This window comes from Lycorma delicatula, chromosome 5 (genome assembly GCF_047948215.1).
Source record: "Lycorma delicatula isolate Av1 chromosome 5, ASM4794821v1, whole genome shotgun sequence".
Classification (NCBI taxonomy): domain Eukaryota; kingdom Metazoa; phylum Arthropoda; class Insecta; order Hemiptera; family Fulgoridae; genus Lycorma; species Lycorma delicatula.
Window position 1 is genome coordinate 77,002,496 of NC_134459.1, and position 27,499 is coordinate 77,029,994.

A 27,499-nucleotide genomic window follows, 5' to 3' on the forward strand; every position below is an offset into this window, starting at 1 on the left:
ATAATTCACCAATGAGTTAATAGCTGATTTTCGAAGGCGAAGGTTCTGAAGTTCATTTCCTAGTAAATGTTTTTGCTTTTACTCGGATTTGAATGCTATACACCTCATTTACATGACATAATTTTGATACATTTCTAATGATAAAACATAGATTCCGAAAGAATTAAAAGTCATTATAATACATAATATTATATTCAGGATATAATACATATTTGGAGGTCATAAATTTTGCTAAATTTCATAAAAATAACAAGAGAATAAAGTAAAAATCAGACATTTTCAAACGTGACGTGGAAATAAGTCTACACCTCATTTACATGACATATATATCTTCCTCATCTCATTGGGCCCTTTGGGGGAGGGTTATATTGTTCACTAGTTGACGGATTTCAACGTACACATCAGGAAAATAAATAAAAACATATATAGAATTTATCGTAACATTTAATTTTTAAGATCAAGATTTTGTAAAAAAGGAGTTGATATATTTTCCATAATACACAAACAATATGCAGTACATCAACGGGATTTTGTATTATATAAATAGTATATAAATCAAATTAATCATTAACATTACATCTCACTAATCAAAATAAATAGTATCAATTCTAAATTTATCATCAATGTATCATGATACAACAAGAACAATATTTAACAATCCTGTTATAGTCAGTCAGTCTTTAATGTCCAATTAATAAAAATCAATACCAAATAATTAAAAATTAAAATACACTAATTATATTTCTACATAGTCTCCGTGCGCATCAACTCCAACTTGGAGCATTCATATAAAACATGATGAACATCATCCAACTGTTCGCATTGCGGACACATTCCTGAGTTCACCAGACCGAACTTCTCCAGCGTGTCCCTAAAAGTCCCGTGCCCAGAAAGATATTGCGTCACGTACTTGTTCGAGTTTACCCGAAAGGCGAACTAATAACATCTGGAAAGAGACCATGCGTACAACATCCGCCCTCTGCCTCACCCCATCAGGCCTGCCATAAAGCATTTCTCAAATTTTTTCAAAAATTAACTCACCTAACTTCTTGGTAGCATTACGCTGTTGCCTCTCTGACGCAAGTAAAGGCATAGGAATACGGAAATCGTGCTAAAAACAAAGAATTTGATATAGTAGAGTCCTGCGTCGTGATAGGCGAAAGAAAGAAAACGAACTTCTCGCAGCCAATAAAGACAAGAAAGAATTTCTGCTGAAAAATGCAAAATATCCGCAATTAGAAGAAAAATTAGCAGTGCTTATATGGAATGTGCGTCAGTTTGGATACGTGGTTTCTACAGAAATGTGTAAACTAAAGCCCTGGAAATAGCCAATTAATTAAATATCGGTATGGAAGAATCTTCAGTACGTACGCCAATTTCTTATCCGACATAGTTTTTCTATTCGAACAAGAACGATAGTAATACAGCGGCTACTAGAAACATACGAGGATAAACTGACAAAGTTTTAAAGATATATTATAAATTTATGAAACAGGAACAATTATTTCCTAGATCAAATTGAGAATGCAGACCAGTCACACTTTCGGAAATACCATCAACAATAATTGAAATTATAAGTGAAAAGAGTGTTCAGATACGAACTGCCAGTTACGAAAAACAATGTTATTCGTTGTTGCTGTCAATACTTTCCGATGAAGAAACTTAACCCCGTATGTAATATTTAAATAACGTCTACCGAAAGATGAAAAATTTCCATCCGAATATTGACGTACGAACACAAGAAAAGGAATGTATAATGAATTAATACTAGACTGGATTAAATACGTTTGTGAGCGTGGACTAAGCTCTTTATTACGAAGATCTTCTATATTTCTAATCGACTGTTTTAGGTATCATACGAATTCTGATGTAAAAGCGAAGACTGATTGTTGAAAAGCGTGATCAAGTTTTTCCCGGTGGAATGTCATCTATTATTCAACATCTACCATTTTGGTAAACCAACCATTTAAAACCACATACAGTATACACTACACAAAATAGATGGAATGTTTTGCAATTTTTTTGCAATTATGGGTTCATACCTCATCGATGAATAAATTCTCTTTTTCCAACGCGATACACGAGACTACATCATCTAATAAAAATTACGAAACAATCTTTGATACAGATTTTTGAATGGGTTATTGTGGCGTGATAAGAAATACCTGATGATTTCATTAAAAAATCGTTCAAGAAATGTTGTATTTCAATACTCTCGGTGGAAACGACGACAGTTATTTGTGGTTAAGTGATTACGAAAATAGTTTCAACACTAGGGATGACGGAATTTCGAGCACTAATGACCCTAATTAAGTTAAATACTTAATAAAGTTTCTAAGCTCTTAATTACTTATTTACAGTATAGACTAATTTACTGACATATGCAAATACAAATACTGTTATACAGTATTTTTATACAATTTTCTATGGTGATTTTAGTAACAAAATGCAAAAAAAGGAACAATTTTTTTTAATTTTTTCAAAGCAAGTGTGCGTGGTACATGAGTGTATGCGGTATATAATTAATCTCAAAATGATATGTATCCAAGTTATATGTGGCTGGTTATTACGTGTGGGTCGTTAACGTGTGGTAGGAATATTCTTACAGAAAATGGATCCTGTTTTCAGTTTTCAGAAAAGTATGGTAAATATTGTAGAATTGTCATTAGATCAAACTAATTCAAGATATAATTCTAATATAACCTAAAAACCTTTCGCTTTATATTTTAATCTGGCTTATTAATCACCAACTTTTAGTAGTATTAAGAAAACAAAAACTTGATTCAGCCGTGGTATTTGTGCTGATTGGTCTGTAATGAGAGTTTTACTGGCTGTTAAGAATTGTTTTCATGTCCAGTAGTTCGTGATTGTTTAAATCCTCTAAAACTTTCCTATTGTAAGGGTATCGGTTCCCTGTTCCATTCTGTATATATATATATATATATATATATATATATATATATATATATATATATATAGACATAGTTATATTCAATTAAGTTTTTTCTAAATTATTAGTTATTAAAAATTGTAATCCTGTATTTATTAAATGTTGTTTTAATTCTTTATGATGAACATGCAGTTCATAAATTGATATCAATTTAACAATATAAATTAAAATAGACTTGAAACATTTTTTTAAAAATTGACTAGAAATGAAATTTTTGCATATAATCGTTAATCATTTATTTACTCGTATTTTATTTAATATATGTAACTAAAATTATTATAAACTCATACCTCAGAAAAATGTTTTTACTTGTTAAAAATAACAATAAAGTAGGAATTGGGTTGCCGTTTAGCAACCCAATCTTTTATTTTACTAAGAACTAAAGGAACTATACTTGTGATTAACATAGTAACTTTGTTAGCTAATAATTTATTACAGCTCAAACAGTGAATTTAGAAGTTTCATAATAATATAAATAAAATATTAACTTTACCAACACTTGTTTACTGTGATATAAACACTAATAATGTATGTTATTACATAGTGCACTGGAAAATAAATTTTATATTCTCCTTATAATAATAGTTGTAAGTTATAAATTTGGAAATATTATGAACAAGATGAAAATATATTATCAATTTTGTTGACTATTACTAATTTTAATTATCTACTGTGTCATCATTGGTTGTAATAATCCTCGTAATGTATACTGAAGGTAAATAAAACTGGGTATAGATGATTGGTCAATGGTTGAACGAACATTCATTTAAATCATGTGTTCATGGTATCTAATAATAGGTTGGAAGATCATCTGGCTGTAAAATCTCACTAAATTTCTCCCTTTTACACAAAAAAATAAAAGTGTGTAAAATAAAGGGTTAAAAAACAAATAAAAAATATATATTATTGAACTGTTTAGTTTATTTTTGCTTGATTTTGAAAATATAATTATAAAAAATAATATTTAAATATAAATATTTAAAATAGCTTGTTTAAATAACCTATTTTGCATATTTTAGACAATTTAATTCTTAAGACAATAATTTAATTCTTTAATGAAGAATGATAAATATTTTTTTCATTGTGCAAATGAAAAATTGGTCTTGACGATTAAGAAATATGTATTGTGCATTGCTACAGATGAAGTTATAATAAACTGTGTTTTTCTTCTTTCCGTGTTTATAACAATACATTTAAGGGAGTTGTAGGATACTTTTTGTGTGGTATACAGAAATAATTGCAGCAGATTTTGACAATATTTTCAATTGTACTCACGGTTCAATTGAAATATAAGAGTCTTACTAGTCTTACTATTGCTCTACAACTCAAGATAAAACAATAGAAAAATCATAAAATTTTTGTCAATAAAAAAAAAAAACTTTTGTTTTCTATTTAGAGGCAGAGTAGGTTGTAATATGGTCAACTGGAATTTTATGGAAAATGTTCTTATCAGAGAACATCTGGGTAAATTTGAATTTTGACAAAAAAAATACATGATCCAGAAAAATATGCTGTTTATTAAGATGTAATAATAATGAGTGATACAACCTATATAGAATTCCAGTTAAAAAATAAATTAATATGAAATATTAATTTATTAATGAAAAAAAACTGACAAAAAAATTATTATACTTTCCTAGCATTGGTTATTTATTCTTATATAGTGTAAATATAATGAATGATATACGAAAATAAACCAAACATTTTTTTAAAAATAAAAAAAAATGATTTTTTTAAAACTTTTGTCGCCTCCCTCATCACCAGAATTGCCCCCAAAGTATTTTTTGTCACACACTACTACTACTAAGACATAAAAAAAAATTTGGTTAAAAAAATATTGTAGATTCGTATAACTGAATTCTTTACATTATTTTTCACCATAGCACTAATTCATGGATATCAATTAAATATACAAGTAGCCGAATTTTGAGTAAATTCTTTATTAACCTTTATATGTGCAAGTGTTATTGTGATTGCGATGTGTGTCATTTGATATATAAAGAAATACCAATTTTAATGCATATTAACATATTAAGAACAAATAGCTTGTAACCATGGCAGTAACAAAATAACAAGAAACATCTTCGTATTGCAAATAAAGAGGAAATGAAGTCAGGATTGTCTGACCATATACTGCCAAAAAATCATACAAGATTTTTTTCTCATTTAAATTATAATCAAATTTACAAGTAATAATAATGGTAAAAATAACAATTTTTGAATTGCAGGTTCAGTATAATTGTACATATCAATTAGTGTAGACATTGAAAGTAACAAATAAATGTGTTATATTTATCAAAGTAACAAAGTTACGAGGCGCATATTGCCAAGTCATAACAGAAATGTCTAAATTCATGTTTAGAACAAATTGTAATCACTTATGAATCACAAATAGTATGCAGTAGTTCAATTATACAGTGAACAGAATAAATCGTAATGTCATAAATTGATTAGTTATGTAATAATCATAAGTAACTACATAACTCTATAAATAATCTGATTATCTTAATCAGTATATAACAAGCATTGCACCAATCTAGGATTTTTATAATATTGTTTGTGATGCTTTATACATTAAGAAGTATCCATTGCCAGGACAATCACATGCCAATGGTAGTTTATGTGTAAATTACCTGGGGTTCGCTAAACCACTAGATTGATTGTATCTAGCATCGCAAGATCCAGAATTTCTTTGGTATTGTTTTTCATGGAGCCTCATGCATTAAGATGTATCCACTGGCCAGAGCAATCACATGACAATGGCAGATTGTACCTTCAGTCACATAGCTCTAGCTTTCTTCAACAGTGTTGTTCATGCAGCCTCATGCGTCAAGACGTACCGAGCTTGGGAGACCAACTCCAAGCAAATTATGGATATACCATCTTGGTGCCTCAATCTAACCAAGGTAGCTTGGAGCTTTAACCACAAGCAAGTGATGAGTATACCATCTTGTTGCCTTAATGCATCCAAATTAGCCTTTAGCCTGGTAGCCTAAGTAGCTTGGTAGGTTTGTGTATCTGTAAGTTGTACAACGGTCTGTATATTGTATAGACATATGGGAGCAATGTGAAAATGAGAATTTCAATTACATCAACATAAGTATGCATCTTAGAATATAAATTAATGCAATATTAAATACAAAGCAAATGAAATTAAATAACAATATTGAACCATAAATAACAAATTAATAAATTATTGTTATAAATATCATTATGACCCTTAAAAAATATGTTATTACTAATTATATCAATTAATTCAATCAGTTATAATTGGCAATAGACATAGTTTATATATAGGTCTTTTTAGCCGACCTTTAACAGTATTTACATGTCACTCTCACAAGATTTTCAGAACCAGGATAAACTTGAGTGGTAATGATGTGCTTCCATTGCAGTGGAGTGGAATGTTCATTGGTGATAAAAACAAATCACCAACAGCAAGATTTCATTTGAGAAAATGCCATTTATTTTGTTGCTGCAAATAATGCAGATAGTCTTTAGACCAACACTTCCAAGTAGACTGAATAAATTTTGCAATAATTGCCAGCATCCTAATCGATTGACTTGCATTTTCTGATTACTGGGCTCAGGCAAGCATGTAAATGGAAACCCAATGAGAAAATGTTCTAGAGTTAAAAGCTCAGGATCTCTATGTTCTGTAGAAACAGAGAATAAAAGGGACAGGAGGTAAGGCAAGCTTCAATGTCCATTAAATATGTATATAATTCCTCAAAGTTAAGAGTCGTTTGACCGATACACAATGTATGTGATGTTTGACACTTAATTGCACTTTCCAGAAACCACCAAAATGAGGAGATGCAGGAAGAATGAATGACCAATTGAAATCTTGTTTCGTTGAAAGTAATTGAATGCGATTTAAAATTGCCTGATTTAAAGAGTTGATATAGGTTATAAAATACATTTTTAGCAGAGTGAAAGTTAGTACCATTGTCAGAAAAGATTTGCTTAAGAATACCTCTACAATATATGAATCTTTTTAAAACTGCAATGAATGACTGTGTAGATAAGTTAGAAACTAGTTCTAAATATATTGTTGCAAGACAATACACAGTTACAAGCACTGTATACAAGCACTGTATAATAAGCACTGTGTTACAAGCACTGTATTGCACTGTATACACAGTGCAATATAAGCTTTAGTGATAGACTTAAATCGTTACCTGCCATGGCATATAATAATTGGATCGCCATAATCCACTACAGAAGCACAAAATAGTACTGAAGGAACTACTCTAAAACATGGTAATTGACCAAGTTGTTGAGTTTGAGTTCTTGCATTAAACTTGAAGCAAGTCAATCATTTATTAATGATTGATGAAATAGTTCTTTGACTTTTAGTATCCAATACTAATGATGCAGCAAATGATGTATTAACTTAGTACCAGCATGTAAAAGCCAAAGTATGTAAAATCCAAAGTACATGTAAATGTTTGGTCTTAATGATTAGTTTTGTGATGTTAACATCAGGAAGTAATATGATAGGTTATTTTACATGGTAGTATAATAAAGAGTGTTGCACTCTGCCACCTACAAGTAGTAAACCTGAGTTATCCAAGAATGGATCCAAAGAGAGTTTACTATGTTTAGCAATAATTTGATTATTTTTGATACTATGTATCTCATGATGAAAATGAATGAACTTTGATTGTTGTAAGAAGAAAGTAAGCATGTGGTTTAATTCTTATGTAGTCAAAGGACCTGAATTTTGTTCTAACTGATTAGACTTAGCATTATAAGTGAATCTAAACAGAAGCTAAATATGTGGAGTAGCTTGTGTACAGATGAATATTTCTGTGTACAATTAGGTATGACAGCGGATGCACATGACAATAACATAGCTTTGCGTTTTTCTGCTAAGCATTCTGGATCTGAATCAGAATTGTTAAAGGTAAAATTATTATTAATTGGCCAATAGGAAGAAGATCGTAAAAGCCAATTCAGACCATGCCACCAGGATGAAATATCAATTAATTTGCTTGGAGGACAACCCCTAGACATTACACCAGCAGATTTATCTGATGACTTAACGAAATGTCAAATAGCATTTGCGGTATTATGTTGGATTTCTGAAACTCTATTGCTAATAAATATCTTCTAAATAGATGGTTGTTCATAAAGTACAATCATATGATCAGTATACAAGTGTATTTCATTAATAATTTATCTTTAATGCATTTGTTACCTTTATTAATTAGCGAGTAAGTAACAAACAACCACATAGTTCAAGTCATGGTAACGTTATTTGTTTTGGAAGGGCCAGTTTTGATTTTGAACAGTAAATTAGATGAAATTGCATTGTCAACAAATAATGTTCATATATAAATACAGCAACCATAGCCCATTTTTGAGGCTTCGGAAAAACCATGTAATTGACTTAACCTTAATATTATTATTACGAATTATTGATCTATTTATTTTTATAGGTTCAAATAAATACAACTGATTGTAATGAGCCAGCCATTGAGATAGTATTGTTTTGGGTAATGTTTCATCCCAATCAGTTTTAGTTTGCCATAATGACTTCATAAAATATTTATGAGAAAATACGATAGGACTCACTGTCCCAGTGGATCAAATATACTAGCTATGATGGAAAGGATATATCTTTTTTTATAGATGTTAGAATTATTAGAATGAAAGAGTTGATAAAGTGATTCCTAAAATTTGTATGTATTGTTCTTGACTGGACAGAAAACAATTATTATCATCAACGGAAGAACTGCTGGAATTGCTAGAAAACCAAGTATGTAATGAAAAACCATACTGTTGTAACAATTTAGTAATGTCAGTTTTCAGTTTATTACCTTCATCTACGTTATTTGAACCTGGAATAATGTCATTAACATAGAAGTTGTTTTGAATTGAGTTACAATCTTGCGAATAATTCATTTAATTTTCCTTTGCTATTTGTATTAGATATCGTGTGGCTCGGTATGGTAGACAAGCAGTTCCATAAGTTACCATACGTAGTGCATAGTGCTTTATTTATTGATCTGGGGAATCATGCCACAGTATATGTTGTAAGTTTGAATTGCTGGGTTTGACTAAAATTTGTCTATACATTTTTGTTATGCCTGATGTAATGAGATAATTATGTATTCTAAATCTAATCATTAAAGAAAATATGTCTTGTTGGACTACTGGATTGACTAGTAAAGTGTCATTAAGTGATAGGCCATTGGAAGTTTTATCCAAACATCAAAAACCACTCAAAGTTTAGTAGTTAAATTGGATGGTGGGGTAAGTACCACACATTAGCTCATTTAATTAAGTCATCGGAGTTAAGTGATGACATATGACCCATATCTAAGTATTCTTGGTTGAAAGTAGAATAATCTCTTTTGAGCTTAGAATCATTATTTAACTTTTTTTCTAAAGAAAATAATCTATTCCTAGCATTAATAAAGGAATCACCTAATAGGATGTGATGCAATGTGGTCACAACAATGTGTTAAGACTGAGAAATTGGATTGTTTATTCCAGAAATGTGAAGATTACATGTCACAAGTGGAAACCATAAAATTTGAACAAATTCATGTGTACAAAAATTTGCTTGACTATGTGAATCCAACAGAATTTGATGGATGAGAATTACCATGAACATCAATGGCATTACATATTGCAGTAGACAAAACTACTAGTTTATTTGATTGCAGTTTAAACAAGGAATGATTATTGTTTTCAAATCCTTTCTGATTTAGAATCAATACACTCCTATGCATATGTATAAGAGTATTATGTTTTCTAAAGCAAACGTTACATTCAGTAGAAGAATGACATTCAGTAACAAAATGGCCATTACACAAACAATTAAAACAATAATTATTATTGTTTTAAAAGGTTACTTCTATCATCAATAGTTAGATTTAAAAAATCTTCTAAATATTGTAAATTATGATTTGAATTACACAATAGACATTGTAAATTAAATTTTGAATAACCATTAAACTCATTTCCCTTAAAAGTTTTAGTATTTGAAGTAGGTCTTTAGTGAAAGATTTGGATGTTTTGTAATGCTATCTCCTAGCGTTATTTTCCATGTTTAGAAGGTTTGACTTATTTGGGTTGGTGTTATCAAGAATCTTAAGTCATTGAAAGAACTCTTATATGTCTTGAAATCTGGGAAATTCTTTTTTTAATAAATTCTCCTTCCATCTTATAAAAGTATTATAATCAAATTTTGTAACTAAAAATTGAATCAATATAAATTCAAATGTATTAATTGGTATTTGCAGTACCTCAAGATCATTTACATGAGATACATCATTAATAAAATTGGACAAAGTGTCCAAAGATTCTCCTTTAAAGCATTTAGATTTAAGATGCGGTCAGCATTATGGAAAGCAATTAAATATTTATTATTAAATCTCCTTTTCAATAATTCTAATGCAATTACATAATTTTCTTTTGTAATTGGCAAATTCTTTATAATGGCTAGCACTTCATCCTTCATGAAGGAATGAAGATAATGCCATTTTTGTACTAATGTAGTATTTTTTTTGCAATTTAGTAGTCATTTCTACTACATATTGGATCATTAAATATATGTTAGTAATGTTACCAATCTAAGACTTTCCCTCCCCTCATCTTTATGACAAAAAAGAAAAAAGAAACTTAATTGGCTGTAGTTGGATTTGGGGTTAGTCTTTGAATTTAACTTTTTCTTTGCTTCACTGTTTATTGACTATTTTTTTGTCAAAAACTGGAACTTTCCATGTAAATCATGAAGATTTCTCAACTTGATTTCTAAGGCATAAATATCATACATTGATACATTAAACTTATCAGCAAATGTACAGATTCTGGTAATAGCAGACCTTACAGTCTTTCTTTGCTTTAACAATTTTTCCTTATCCGTAATGGATTAAAACTAATTAATATTAAAAAAATTAAATAAGTAATATTACGAAATTGATGAATGAATACGTATCATCTAGCGTAAATCATTGTAGAGTAGGCAACTTATCAATTCATGTCACTTACATTATTATAAGTTATTGAAGCTTTGAATAATATGACTAAGTTTTATCATTTGAGTATCACAATAAACTTTTCACATTTCCGTTGGCCGGAGGGCCAAAAATGATAAACAAGTGTTACCACAGTAACAAGTGTTACTGTGGTGTGATGTGTGTCATTTGATATATAAAGAAATAATAATTTTAATAATGAATATTATAAATTTTATTAATATTAAGTACAAACAGCTGGTAACCCTGGCAGTAACAAAAGCAAGTATGTTTACATTTATAGAAAGAAAAATCTTGATATTACAAATAAAGAAGAAACTAAGTCAGGATTGACCAAATATGCTATAAATAAAAATAGTTTTTTTCAATTTTTGGGCAAGAGGGAAATTTTGGGGCAACATCTTTTAAGTTAAGGTAATCATGCACACATAAGCTTAATAAGAAGTGTGGATTATTTTTGCAAAACTTTGAGAAAATTGACCCCAAAATACCATCTAATTCATCTTCTAGAGTTATAGACACCCAAACGTTACCAACAAATTGCCTCATATACACAAATCTCTGTATAAAATTTTATCATTGTTTGTTTTATCCAATCAAAGTTACTAAGCTTCAAACAACCAACACATATACATATGGCCATTATCTCCCCCCCCCCCAACATTTTTGCTTATTGGGTCCGTTGGTCATGAAATGTCAAGAAAAACCATACCCCAGTTTTTTTTATTGATTATCATATTTTCTTTAAGGAAAATATATAAGAAAAAGATGCCAGAAAAGTAAAATTGTTACAGTTTACAAGGTTCACTGAAAATGTAAATATAAGAATAGTATAAATTAATGTATTTTTATAAAATAAAAATGTACTTATTAACATTACTGTTAAAAGTAACTAATTATGTAAGAGAATTATGTAATATTTTTAAGTATAATAAGATATAATAAAAAACCTTTTTTAAGTATGATGTACAATAATTTGATTTCTGCTAAGCCCTAATCCTAATGTTCGGATTCGATAAAAATATATCTTGTATCTCATTTATTTATATTTACATAATATTATTCACGTATTGAACTAACTTTTTTAAAATTATAAATTTTGATTACCAGGATCTATCTCATTAAAGAACTATAAAACGTAAAAAGTTTATTACAATCTATTTTTTTTATTTTTTCCTCTCGAATGGATTCGTTCATGTGATCACATTATTTCTTTGACTTTTCACGTTATCAGAGTTGAAGCTAACTGATAGGGATTGAACATTCGATACTAAAATCGTACATTGAATCGCTTCACGTAACGTTTTCAACCGAAACGAACGTGTAGAGAGAGCTGTAGTTGTAAAAATCCGTATTTTATTGGTCAATCTGTGATAGAAAAACGTGCTTTCATGTTTACTTCAACCTTTCTGTTACTTTACTTAACGTTCCATTTTGATTTATTCCTTTTGAATAACCAGTTATTTATTTATGGATTTTATTACTAATTTCGATTTGTTTGTTCTGTTAATTAACGGATCTAAATTTAATTATGAAAACTGTTTTTTGATTTAATTCTTTGAAATAACATGTTAAACATGTTATTTTGAATTTCATTTACTATAAACATAAAATAGAATAATGTATAAACAAACTAATCTAGGGTAAAGATGAGTGAATTTATTTATTTAAATTTTCTTACTGCTACGTAATGGATTCAACCGAATTATTAGAAGTTTGAATGTAACTTATTTATTGGCTTAAAATTAAACTACTTTATAACATTTCTACATAAGTTATTCAGAATTTATAAAGAAAATAAATCGCCATTTCACTGACTCCGTGGCGGAGTGGTAGTGTCTCAGCCTTTCATTTGGTGGTCCCGGGTTTGAATCTCGGTCAGGCATGATATTTCATATGGTACCAATTTTTATTTTCACATTCCCAAGTAGAAGCTTCTTTGTAAACAATTCATCAATCAACGAAGAAACGACAAAGAAAATCAGCCGAAAACATTACACGTAATGCTAACTTTTAAGTTTCAACGCAGCCATCAATACAGGGAAACATTTACGTGCATTTTTAGAAACCTGTCTATAGTGTTCCAATATCTTATTCAAACCGATCTTAAATTAATTTATCAACTTTACTAGAAGAATTTTTTAACAATTTATATTTGAGTTCATTTAAACACACACACACACACACACACACACACACACACACACACACACACACACACACACACACACACACACATTTATATATATATATAAAAGACGTGGTGTAATTGAAATAATAGATCTATCTTTGAAATTTAATGTATCTACCGGATGTTTTTTTTAGAATGATAGAACTTTTGGAGACAGAACCATAGGATAGATAGAACCAAATGATAGCATTTGGTTTGTTTTGATGTCATTTTGTTTTTTCATTTCAGATCAGTGAGCATTGGCAAATGCCAATGGTCACTGACCTTCACTGATCTGAAATGAAATTTTGGAAATATATTTCCAAAATCAATGTTCTGTTCGCAAAACGTATTTATTATGGTGCACGTAATCGTCCATCAGAGCAATTTATTCGTCGAACTATTGATAAATTTCGAAAAACATTTACTCTACTCAATGAAAAACCAACAAGACAAAGATCTGTCAGACAAAAATATCGGTGCTGTCAGTGATAGTGTCGAAGAAGATCCTGAATGTGTCTATTCATCGCCGTTCTCAACAGCTTGGACTTTGTCCACCCACTACATGAAAAATTCTACGTAGAGATCTTGGTCTATGCCCATACAAGATGCAACTGGTGCAAAAACTGAAGCCGTAAGACCCTAATAAGCGTCGTTTGTTTGGTAAATGGTACCTAAATCAATTGGAAACTGATCCACATTTTTATCAAAAAAATATGTTTAGTGACGAAGCTTATTTCTTATTAAATGATTATGTCAACAGGCATAATTACCGTATATGGAATAAGACCAATCCTCAGGAAATTTACGAGTCTCCATTGCATCCTGAAAAATGCACTGTATGGTGTGGATTACATGCTGGAGGCATCGTCGGTCCTTATTTCTTTGAAAATGAGGCCGGAACGCATGTTACTGTCAAAGGTGATCGTTACAGATCAATGATCAGTGGTGATTATTTGTTTCCAAATTTGCATGACATCGACCTGCAACAGTTTTGGTTTCAACAGGATGGTGCCACACCTCAGACTGCTACCGAAACAATCGATTTATTGAAACAATAATTTAGCTACAAAATTATTTTACGAAATGTTCCAGCGAATTGGCCTCCAAGATCACGTGACCTAACGCCAGTGGTTTATTTTATTTGGAGATATGTGGCATCTCTAGTTTATGCTGATAAATCAACAACAACTGACCGTTTGGAAGCAAACATAACTAGTATTATTAAAAAAATACGTCCCCAGTTATTTGAAAAAAGTGGTTAAAAATTTGACTGATCGAATCCGGTTAATCAAAGCTAATCGTGGTGGACATATGCCGGGAATTATTTAAAAAAATTAAATGTCAGAAAGTTATCTTTCAGATAAAAACAAAATTGGCTTCAAACTTACCTTTTTATTTTGTTTTATTTCAATTCAAAGTTCTATCTAAAAAAAAAAAAAAACACCCATTACATTAGACAAAAAGAAATAAATTATTATTGAAGAAAAACCTCTTCGAAATCAGCTGATAATAATCTATACTAAATAAACAGTTTACTTATAATAAATGGTATTTCAGTTCTTATTTCTTGAATATGTTCTTCAATGAAAATTCCTGATGTATGTAATGATTAAATTTTCTTAGATAATAAATTTAATTGTATTGTAGTAAGCTAAGCAATGATATCTCTTAATATTTAAATTTAATATCAGTAACCAAGCGCTTTTTTAGCAAAAGAGCTTGAAAGAAATTCTTATTTGTTCCATATTTTAGCCAGACGAATAACCTATTAGTTAATATTTTCTTTAAAAACAATTATTCTGTTTGATACTTTTTAACGTAAATTTCTTCAGAAAGAAAACGCTCAAGGAAATAATTTGTTTCTCTTTTTATGTTTAAACGTTTAACCCACACTCGTGTTTTTATTGAATATCTCATACTGAAAAATAATTGGTTAAAAAAAATCAAATGAAAAACAAATATAAAAGGATACGTTACCTACATATTTTTTATTCACTATTTTATCTCCGAAAAAATAATATACTGGAATTTAACGATATATTGAATTTTTTGAGCAATAAATATAAAATACAATAAAACTAATCGTACAAAACGTTACTTAAAGATTGATTAAACCAAACCATTTTTAAACATTAACTTTATATAAAAAAACTCTTCTTGGTTATGTTATTTTGTTTCCTTTTAAAAAAGTATCCAACTCATTCTAATCTAAAATTTTACAAAAAAAAACCTTTTATCCATCTTAAAAACGCGCACTATAAGAAAAATTAAAAATTAAAAATTAAGTAAAATAAATAAAAATAACATTATTGCTAACAATAGTTACTGCAGATAAAGAAACAAAAAACGGTCCGAATTGTAGCATCATAAAAATCCACGCTTCTAGCTTGCCCCACTCAAATCTTTTTGACATTAAATTTAGTGAAAATTAAGAATTACACAACCAAATTTCATCAAATTTCCACATATACAATTTCAGGTACACTACTGTAGCATATCTAAATTCCAAGGAAATTGATTTAGTATTTTTGAATATTTTTGAGTCATCAAATTTTATTCATATGTTATAAATAAATATATATTTAGATATATTTAAATATATATAGATATAAAATCCACAATTTAAGTTAGTGGTATTTTCTTACTCCTCATACCTCAAAACGTAAAGACAATTCATTTTCATTCCCATTTCCACCGTTTGACCAAAAATAATATCGTATTTTTCTTCCAAAAGTGGTTAAAAAAAATTATTATGTACTATTCGTTGAAAAAATGAAAAGATTTCTTGGATGGGCTCAAATCAGTTTGCTTTTAATTAATATGCTTTACTTTTATAAATTATTTTTTTCATTCAAATTTTAATTTAACTATTAAAAAATCATTTATACATTTATGAACAATTTATTTTTATAAAAAATGTATTTTAACTGAGATTAATAGTAAACCATTCATCAGAAAGCGATGAAATTTTATTTAATTCCAAAAAAAAGTAAATTAAAAAAATAAGATTTACGTATACGGTTTTAAAGTGACTGAAGTATTTCCTTCCCAGAATTCCGATTAATTTAACAAAAAATCACATCTCCAGGTAAATGACAGCCGTATGTAATTCTAAGTTATATTCTGTGATTGGATTTTAGGAGAAAAAACGAATTTACGAGATATTTTTCATGAGAAATTTTTCAAATCTGGCGTTTCAGTCACCGATGTTGAGGTTATTAACAATGGCTTTGAAAATTTCCTATTAATTCAAGCAGAAAATATCCTACAAATATTATATAATGGGCAAGTAAGAGTAAGTACCACACAGACCGATATGGTTCATTTTTACTGATTCGAACTCAAAATGTAGTTTATATGATTGCTGTAGAAAATATTTTAAAGTTATTTTTCTGTAGTGTAAAACTCAACCCTAAATATCGATAGTGGTAATAAGGTCGATAATGTGTTTGGGTACTATGTATTTTAGCTTGTCTGCATATAATGGGATATAATTCCTTTTTCTACTGAAAGATAAGAAATTACTTTCTCATGAATAAAAAAGCATACATTTTTTTTCTTTTATCTATTACCAATACATTTTAACAATCGTTTTCATAACATGTTCTTTCATAACTAATCTGTTGAATGATTTCTAAGAAAACCATTGTATCATCTATGAACCTTTTAATGTTAATTTTCTTTCCTATATTTTTCAAAGCTTTCCCCTTAATTCTCTTCTTAAGGAGAAAAATAGAGTACGTTGATAAATAACAGCTTTTAAAAACGTTATTTATAGAATTTGAAAATTAACATGAAGAAAATTTTTACATTCCTGTGGAAGAATCCTGAGATATTTATTAGTTTCCTCATCTTTTTAATTTTTTTGTAATGCGTTGTGTTCATTAATCACTTAAATTATAGTTTAAAGAATTGAAAGGTGAAGCGCATGTAAGATTTAACCAATATGGAATAGAAAACCAAATGAAATTACGTGAAATTTGTATGTTTTATTTTCACGTTATCATTCAACTTTTTTTATGTGCTAACACAGCCTTTTTAAATTCTACTTTACTAGTTTAAACAAAAATTGAAGTATTTGTCTTTTCAAATGCAACATTTTTGTAAAAACGGGAGTATTGTTCTTGTGTTATGTACTTTTTCTTCTTTTGTTTAACTTTTTAAATATCGAATAGCCTATTATGAGAGTTAAAATGACATATTGTTTTATAGTAAATTTGATATATACATATAGGCCCATGTGCAAATCCAAATAAACATATAAAATGTACACAGAACGTTTGAATAAACGAAATGTAAACAGTGTTTGAATAAACAGCAATTTGTAAAAACTCTAGGCTAATTCAGAATACAAAAGTATTTTAATAAATTGCCTACTAATTGTGGACATTGTAACCACCTATGTTATACCAGATTAAACTATAATTGATGTAATAAAAATCATAAATAATGTAATTAATAAAATAATTATTGTAACACCAGAATTAATAATTATTTTAAATTTTACTCACTTGAAATTAAACATTTTTAATAAATTTTTCATTGTTTTTTTTAAGGAAAATTTAGTTACAGATTTTTCTTCAATATTCTTGTTGAGTGAATTATTATTCATGAATAAGCACTTTTAAGTTATTTGAGTAACGTTAATTAAACTACTAATTCAAAAGTTGCTTTCAATTTAAGTGAATACAGAACTGAATTCTAATTAACATTTATTAATGTTAATTAGAAATGTTTATTAAGAAATTTAATTAACATTTTATAAAAAATTTAATACACGTTAATTAATATACGTAAATACTTAATAATTTTAATGACATGGCAAAAAATCCGAATCTTTTAAATAGAAAATGGTGTATAATAATAATGATTTATAATTTATTTTTACCAGTAATATAATTATAAGATTATATCCATAATTTTTTATAAGTAGACTATTTTTAAAATAATCTTACCAATTACTTTAATTCTACATCACCTTCTACGAGTATCTAAATTTTATATTCGAGAAAAATAAATTTTCGTAAAAAAATTGTACAAATATTTAATTAAAAAACTCTTAAAACCCGTTTAGTTAATATGGAAGATAATGTTTATTTAAATATAGCAAAAACAAATAAAATATTTAATTTCTTTATTCATATTTTTTTCTCAAATTCATCGTTAATAAAATCGTTCTATTGATAAAACAACATTGGTAGAGGAAAATAAAATTAAATTCATCAATTATTTTTACTACAGATGTATAACTAACTATTTTAGTTCGTTATTTTAAACAATGGTTTAAAATAATTAAATAATTTATTTTCAGTGTTTAAAATCTTTTTCTCTAAATAAACTTAAGCTGTTATTATAGAATTGCGTACTGTTTTTTTAGTCACGTACTATTAGTACGCAATTCTATCAACATATTATAACCAAATATTGCAAATTTATTGATCTTGCGAATTTTGATTAATTTCAATTAATACTTAAAACAGACAAATATTTTTAGCAGTTAAAGAATATAGACAGGTTCTTAGAATTTATCCATTTTTATAATTTAACAAGAATAATACAGATAATACAGCCAAAATTGGGGGATAAAAATAGTAAAAATATCAAGGAAAACAGGAACATATTTTTTAGAATCCAAATAAATTACTTAGCAGAATTGCTATTTCTTTTGCTTTTTCACTTTACACATATTCTCAGAAATATTTTTAACTTAAAAACAATATTAATAGTTGTACTAGTATTAATTAAAAATAATAACAGAATAAAAGATACAGATTCTTTTTATTAATCTTATTCGTTCAACATTTAAAATTATTATTAACAGATTGCACGTTAACTAAATTATAAAAAAAAAAAAAATTTTCCTCGTAGTTTAAAGATGTTGAGGGTATATTCTTAAACGTTAGGTGATAATTTTATTTTTTTTTTTAATTACAAGAACTATATAAAAAAATATAAATTAAATAAATAACAAATTATACTTATGAGTAAATAATAATAATACCTCGTTTTAGGTAAATGTTATTTTAGAAGTAAATAATATGTAAATATTTTAAGGCTGTATTTTTTAACAAAAGGGTAAAGTAGCATAAAAACAGTAGGATTAAAATTTTGAGAGTAAAATCGCTGTTGAATTTGTGGAAGGAGTGATTTCTTCGTTTTTAAAGCGTTAGGTTCACTGGCTATGTTGTGGAGTTAAGACGTACTGAAAAAGTAGGGAGAACGGTACGGAAGAGAGAATAAGAAAACGAAATAGAAGAAGAGAAGGACAAAGAAGATGAAGTAAACTTTAGCAAACCAAACGAAGAAAAGCGTAGAAAGAGAAATGATGAGGTCGGAAAGGAGTTATGCAAAGAAGTATGAAGTGTGGGAGGAAAATTCACAGAGAGGAGGAGGTTAAAGAGAGGAGCGTCATTTGTTACGCAGTAAGAGCATTAACCAGAAATAAAAGGTAAAACCATTCTCTGTTTTCTTTTATAAAGGTCATAGGAACTGTTTTCATGCATTATTAAATTATACAATGAAATACACAATGTATTGTTAATATTGCAATATTGTAAGAGGGATTATTTTTAATTCCAGTCATTTTTAATTAGTTTTAGACTTTTATTTTTATAATTATTTGTTTTTATTTATATGGGATTATATATTTGTTATTTATATAAACGTTAATTAGTTTATTAATTATAGATATTTTTTATATACTATTTCGATTATTTAATATTAGAAGTTTTTTTTTTTGTTTTTGTTACTTGTAAGTATTGATAAAAGTATACCGAGACAAAAAAATGTATTTTAAACTTCTCTCTTTATATTTTAGTTGAAAAATTACAATTATATTTATTTGAAAAAAATATATAGATTCATTAAAGTACATATATGCTGTTGTAACTTTTGTATCATAAATAAGACAAGAAAATTCGTAAATAAAAATTTAAAACAATTAATTGTTGTAAAGTGATCGCTGCATCATATGGCAGTGCGAATTTTACAAGCTGATATATTTGGTGATTATTAAGGTTTTGTTTTTTTTTAAAGCTGCAAATTCTATATTTTACAAAAGCATATTTTCTTATTTATTAATTCTATTATGTTGCCTATTTTCTACGTCATTAAAAATTAATGTATTAAGGAATTAGTTTGGAAAGTTAAAAGGAATAAACTTTATTTTGGTTTGCTATAAGTAGGCTTTTAACATCGTTTTTTCAACATAATAGAATATAATGATTATTATTGTCTGCATTCAATAAAAACATTTTATTAACCATTTATTTAGGGAATATAATAATGAACTTTTACCCTATATAAACTCGTATTTTTGGTATAAAGATAACTGAAGAGTGAAACGAGATTTTTCAGAAAATAACCAAACCGCAGGAATGCTGTTATTTCTAATATTATTGGAGAAAACATATTTTCATGTAAATTTATTAATTCTATAACAATGTTTAAAAAAAGAAGTGGTTTTTAGTTTATGTGTGTATATATATATATGACAAAATTTTACATTTTATTAAAAGTATCAGTTTCGGTAATTCATTTTTTATTCGTAGATGAGGTTGTTCTGTTGGTCTTATTATAAGTTTTTCCTGACAACTAAAATGAAAAATATCTTAAAACAAATACATTTTTTTCGTAGACAATTTTAAAGTATTTTTCAATTTTTACTTCCTTGTAAAAATTAAAGGAAGTATTGTGATCGCGAAAATTTCGGTTTCTCAGATTTCAACGGAAATATCCATTTTAAACTTACCTGAATATATTTTGACCAGTTTCGGCGTGACTTATTCACGTATGTATCTCGTATAACTCAAAAACGATTAGCCGTAGGATGTTGAAATTTTGGATTTAGGACTGTTGTAAATTGCGCACCTCCCCTTTTGATTGCAATAGACGACCAAAAATGTCCAAAAAGCCCAAAATCAAAAAAAAAAAAATTGGATTTTGGCCTTTTCCTTAACTGCAGTAATAAGCTGTCGTTGTGATCTTTTCAAAAATATTTCATATGTGATACTTATATTCATTGGTTTCAGAGTTATTGTCAAATGAAATTTTAATTAATGAAATATTTGGATCTTCCCAAAATCAGATAGGCTGCATGATATCATCGATTGCTTTTAAACACCTTTCAATTTCAAAATGTTGTTATTGACTCTTTGTTCTTTGAACAATATAGATTCTTATTTTTCCATTTGCTGGATTCAGAAGTATTCTTCCTTTAAGCATTCCAAATTTTTGACTGAACTTTCAGCCATTCACTGGTTTTGTTTTGTAAAATGATTTTATCAGACGTTTTAAATAGTTGCACAGATCAACATTGCAAATAATCAATAAAATTACGAGTTTGATTGTTATAAAATGCATTTTTTAACTGTTCTTGATGAGCCCTTATTTATTATTTATTGTACTTTTTTTTTATAACACAAAATTTTATTTGTTTATTGTTTAATTATAAAAATGTATTTTATTGTATGCATATGAATATATATATATGTATATACATAAGATAAATGACTTAAACAACTGCTAGCTCAGATTGGACTAACCGTGTTAAGTCTTGAAACGCATCAGCCGCGGATATTCTACTTGAGTTTGCAATTTCCTTCTTATTTGTTGTTATAGTAATTACGACTTAAGAAAATACAAAAGACTAAAACCTTTATTAAAAAAGAGTAAAAATGAATCTTTTCGCATACACAAAATTTTTGTGCAGTCAGTAATTGGCTGTGATGAAAAAATTGAGGACAGAAATTTAGAAAAAAATCATTAAGTATATAAAAAAAACTGCACTTATGAATAAAGATGAGTCCATTATCATAATGGACTCATCTTTATTTCCTTGTACGAAGTAACGGAAATATTGTGATAGCCAAAAATTTCAGATTTCAACGAAAATACCCATTTTGACTATCCCTGAATCCATTTTGACTCGTTTCTGCGTGATGTATGTACGTATGTATGTCGCATAACTCAAAAACGATTACCCTTAGGATGTTGAAATTTTTGATTTAGGACTGTTGACATTTTCTTAACTATAGTAATAAATTCTCATTGAGAGCTTTTTAACGTTGTACTTATTTTATTGGTTCCAGAGTTAAAGCAAAAAAAAATGTAATTAATGAAATATTTGGATCTTAGAAGAGAAAGGCACATCGGTTCGAATCAAATTTAATCTCCTTTTTTTATTTAGATATATTGATTTATAATTAATTAATTATTACCCTCTGATTGCACAAAAACAAAGATAAATAATCATTCAATAATAACAATAAACAAAAATAATACGAAAAAATATCAGAAGTTATCAATGAAATAAAATTTTATGTACTTTTCATTTTAAAAAAAATGTGTATGTGTAATTTAATAGGCGTACAAGGAAAGTCATTTGGTGTCCACGTCAGATTTTTTATTAATAGCTTTTTTAAATATATATGTTTTCTTGCTACTACTTCTTTAAATTTTAATCAACCTTACATTTCCTGGTGAGGGATATTTGTTTTTCCCAAATATATCATTTTTCGCAAAATTTAATTAAATTCAAGAAGGGATAGGATGTAGATAAATGAAATACTGTTGAGGTTTTATAACAAAACTAAATGTTTTGGAGTTTTATAACTCCTTCTATACACAACCAGAAATAAATTATATTTTAGTAAAATTTATTGAATATTACTCATTAACAAATGTCTTTTCTTTTCCTAACCGCAGATCTACGTATCTTTTAAGGAAGCAATCTCAAAAGAGTAATGTAGAGTTTAGAATTTTTTAAACGTAATTGTAACGTGAGGCTTAACATTATTCATTATTATGATACGTATATATATATATATATATATATATATATATATATATATATATAAAATTATTATGTGAATTATACTGTACTATTTATGGAGAATAATAAATAAAAATTATTAGTTAAATAAACAATACAATATACATAAGATTAAATGATTTCATAAAAGAATTCTTGTGGATTTACTATCAGTTAGTTATACGCACTGTTTACCTCCATCTCTGATGAGAAAACTTCAGGTGAAAGATGTTAAATTTTATATTAGCTACCTCTGTTCTACGTTTAATATATTATAATCACTTCAATTCATAAGTCTTGAAAATATTTTTATTTTATATAGATTTATTAAAGTATAATTTTTAATTTATATAAAGCCGTTGTTAATTTATATGAAGCTGTAAGGGATATTTATTATAAAATAATATTTCAAATAATTAGTATACAATAAACATGACAATAAAAAAAAAAAATTTAAAAAATGTACAATAAAAAAATGTTCAAGCAGAGTTAAAAATAAAATTACTCACCCCCATGACAGAATATTAATAATTCAATTTTTAACCAATTTCAGAATTAATTATCAATGTTCCGTTTAGATTTTTCATTTATATATAGTGACTATGACCTGGATTATTAATATTATAGATTTTAATGTAAATCAAACTGAACAATGAAATGTAATCATTTTCAATATTTCATATTGAATGCAGAACGTAAAAGATATCTAAAATATGTTATATTAATACCAGGTAAAAATTCTTGAAACTATTTATTTATATATTTGTACAAAATAGTATGGTAAAAATAATATCTTAATGTTACAAGAGAGATATTTTATTAAGAACAGGGAAATTACTGAAAGTATCATTTTTATTTCAATTATTTCTTTATTACTTTTAGGTATATTCATAAAAAAAAGCTACTTATTGTAATGGGTACCATGATTCGACTTCGTCATATCTTCGCGTTTCACATCCCCCAGACCCAAAAACCACTGTCAGTTCAAAATGTTATATATGCTTTTATATATATATATATATATATATATATATATATATGGGAAGTTAAACCAGAAGCGCCGAAGACTAAACAACATCGTCCGAAATGGTCTGAAGAACGGAAGAAAACCTTTTCCGAAAGAATGAAAGAATTTTGGAGGGAAAAGAAGAACCCCAAGCGAAAGAAATATGAATCATGAATGCTTAACGTCTTCCATTGGGAAGTTCTCGACTTTTAATAATAATAATATATATATATATATATTTCACTTTTTTGTGGACACGATAAATGTCGTAATTTTGCGCCAATCACTTTCAAATTGATAAATAAAATATAACAACCCAAAATCTCGGTCGAGTTAGTTAATGAACAAAATCGGATCATAGGGGTGGTAACGGGGGGGAGGCCTTTCCGAAAAAACTAAATATCGCTATAAACTTCTTATTAAGTAAAATATCAAATTTGTTTAAAGTTTAAAGTATTGTGAGTAAGGATCTGAAACTTATCTAAGTAAAGTCTTTTGATATCATCAACCACTGGCCCAGGAGGTGGAAAACATGGGGTATCGAAGACAAAATAAATCATACCTCCCTTAATAGGCACAGTATTGAATCGGTTTAAACTGGTCGTTAGTTCTCTAAACATTATCTAAAACTTTTGTCTGATACAATTTTTGAAATGAGCATCTCTTACGGCAAGTGATGACCAAAATATTGCTGGAATTGTAAGAATATGGGGCATGTCATATGCTAAACATATGAAAATTTTTTCACGTGCAACCATTTTCGTATTGAGTAAATTTTAAGTTATTCTTAACTTTAAGGTGGAAATCTTTTTTATCCCCTACTTAGCATCAGTGAAATCTACCTCCGCCTTTCGGCGTGCCGAAAGGAATTTTTTTCTTTTTGTTACTGGAATTTTTAAAAAATAATCTACACCCTTATAACAGTAAAAAAAATAATAAATAAAACAACAAAGAAGTTTGTTCTCTGCCTGGATATCAAAACCAAACACTCTAGGAAAATTAATTAATATATAAATAAGTTAACATATATATATATATCCAGTCATAATTTTTTAAAAGTTTAAATAAAATTTAAATTGTGATAGGCAATATTTAATTATCGCTTATAAACTAAATAATGATATAAATAAATTGATATTGACTGACCGAAGGATTGGGCACTTATTATCATTAGTGCCAAAGAGTATTTTTTTAAAAGCAAGGTTTCTACGCGTATCAGATCTTGTGGTTTTTATGTAATTATTTAATTAAATTAGTGAAAATTTTTAAGAAAATATTTATTTTGAATATAATATTAAATAATTTATAAATAAATATATTTATGTAAATATATGTAATATCAAGTAGACATGAATTTCTTTATAAACAATAATGGTATTGTACGTCATTAAACAGTCATTGTACATAGTAATAAGAAGTCGACTAATTGGTTAAAGTATAAATTAAACTGGGAATTCATCATTGATATTAATTATTTAAATATATCGATAATAATTCTTAAAGATAATTATCAAAAGATATTGAAACTTATATAATTAGTTCTATAATATTTTCAATGTTTTTTAATACAAAAATAAATTTAAATTGTTATAGGACTTAACGTACTGTGCATAATTTTATGTAAAAAAATTCACAGTTGTACTAAAAGAATAGTTGAGGGGGAGGGTTGTATAAACATTTCAGTGTATGACAAAGGGAAAAAATAAAGGGCAATAAATAAATGAATGGTTAAGAGGATAAAAAAATACACAATAATATTTTGAAAAAAATAAATAAAAGAATAATAATGTTTATTATTATTTATTTATAAAAAATATAAATGTTTTAGAATATTTTTGAATTTTTTGCGTTTAGGAATATAAATATAAAACCCGAATGTCAGATAGATTTCCCGTATAATGTATACTTAAAATATAATCAGTTATTAGACCAAAGGTCTCAAGCAAAGTAAAAAGAAATTGTTTATAAAAAGTCCTAAACAGTTTCTTACTGTTACATTATTAAATAACCTGTGATTATTAAACTTTTAAAAAGTGCTTACATATTCATTATAGCGTTATACCCGAAAGTGTGTAACTCCAAAGTCGTTGTAGCCGAGTTAACATTACATTGAAGTTTAGTTTTTTATTATTATTAAATATTTCTGTTTTTACTTTCTCCATTAAGAAATATTTCTTTCTTATTCTCAAAAATTAATCCGTTATTTCATATTGTGTTTATTACTCATTTATTGTTTTCGTAGTAATTCACTTCAATAAATCAAGATGGTTTACATAAACTATCAAGTAACTTGGGATAATTTTGTAAAAATTTTAAATACACAATTTGCTTCTTTTTTTTTTTTTAAATTCTAGAAATTGTTTTGTACATATTTCAAGCTACAATATTTAAAATAATGTCACCCCTAGGGTTTCTATAATTATTTAAATTAATGTTATAAAACGATATCACATAAACACAGTTGTTTAATTATGTCATATTTTATTTGTGGATTAAAACTGAAAATGGAGTTTTTATTGCTCTATAACATGTGATGTTATTATAAAAACTGTTCGGTTTAGCTTCAAAATACATAAAATATCTGTATAAAAATTTCATTTAAAAAATATATACGCAAGTTAAAATTTATTTTGTATAAACAAAAAAAAAAAAAAAAATAGAAAAGAAAATGTAGCAGTGAGATAAAATCAATTTGTCAACAAACCATGACAGACGACGATGGCGAGTGCTAGAAAAACGCAGGGCTTCATTACTGCGGTTTGTAGAAACGTCCGAACGCTTCCAACACTCCGCACAGACTGGCGTCGCGATGCTTCTCTTTCTAGCAACAGCTGTTATCCCCACCACAATCGATGCCACAACCCTTCTCTTTTATTTCTCCCTCCAAACTCATTTATTTTCTCAATCTCACTTGTATTTTTCTGTCCGCAGATAAAAGGCAAATCAGAGAAAAGGAATTAAATTTTTTTGCCATCTTTTTTATTTCTTTTTTCGGTTATTAGGTCTAATATTTTTTGTTAAAAATGAAAGTTCATGACTTCTTTCAACAGGAAATAACTATATATAAAGTCAATACCACCCTCATCCTCATCAACGTCTTCTTATTAAAATCTAACAATATTTAACTGCATTTTTAACAATTTTTGTGCTTTGATGATAAAAAAAATATATATATATATAGAAACCAAGCAAAATACTGGAATTCAACTTGTAACAGCTGATTATTTTTATCAACAGAAAAATTTTAGTCATATTTTTTTATTATTGTATTTCTCGTTGGTTTAAAATTTTAAATTAATAAAATTTATCAAGAAAAAACAAATGAATAAGTGTAGATTATATTTCTTTGTTAATGATATTACTGTTTTTGTATTATTTATTATATGAATCCTTTAACATTTTTAAGATTACAACTATATTTAATAAATTGAATTAAACGTTAAGATTAAAATATTAAGACCTGTATTTTGGAATTCAGTTAAGTAGTTTATTTGATATGTTTTTTTATATATTTTTTATAAAAGCTGATTATCTGAATTAGTTGTCTGTTATTCACAAAAACGTTTGT

General features: G+C 27.4%; 1 protein-coding gene across 1 annotated transcript in view; it reads right to left on the reverse strand.

Annotated features, from left to right (window-relative positions):
• Nucleotides 1–26,715, reverse strand: part of LOC142324457 (uncharacterized) — a 948,409-nt gene extending 921,694 nt beyond the window's left edge. The window contains exon 1 of the mRNA XM_075365286.1: nucleotides 26,636–26,715. Within this exon, the coding sequence (XP_075221401.1) occupies nucleotides 26,636–26,681 (46 nt within the window). The 5' untranslated portion in view covers nucleotides 26,682–26,715. The remainder of the gene's footprint in view (nucleotides 1–26,635) is intronic.
• Nucleotides 26,716–27,499: the final 784 nt, after the last annotated feature.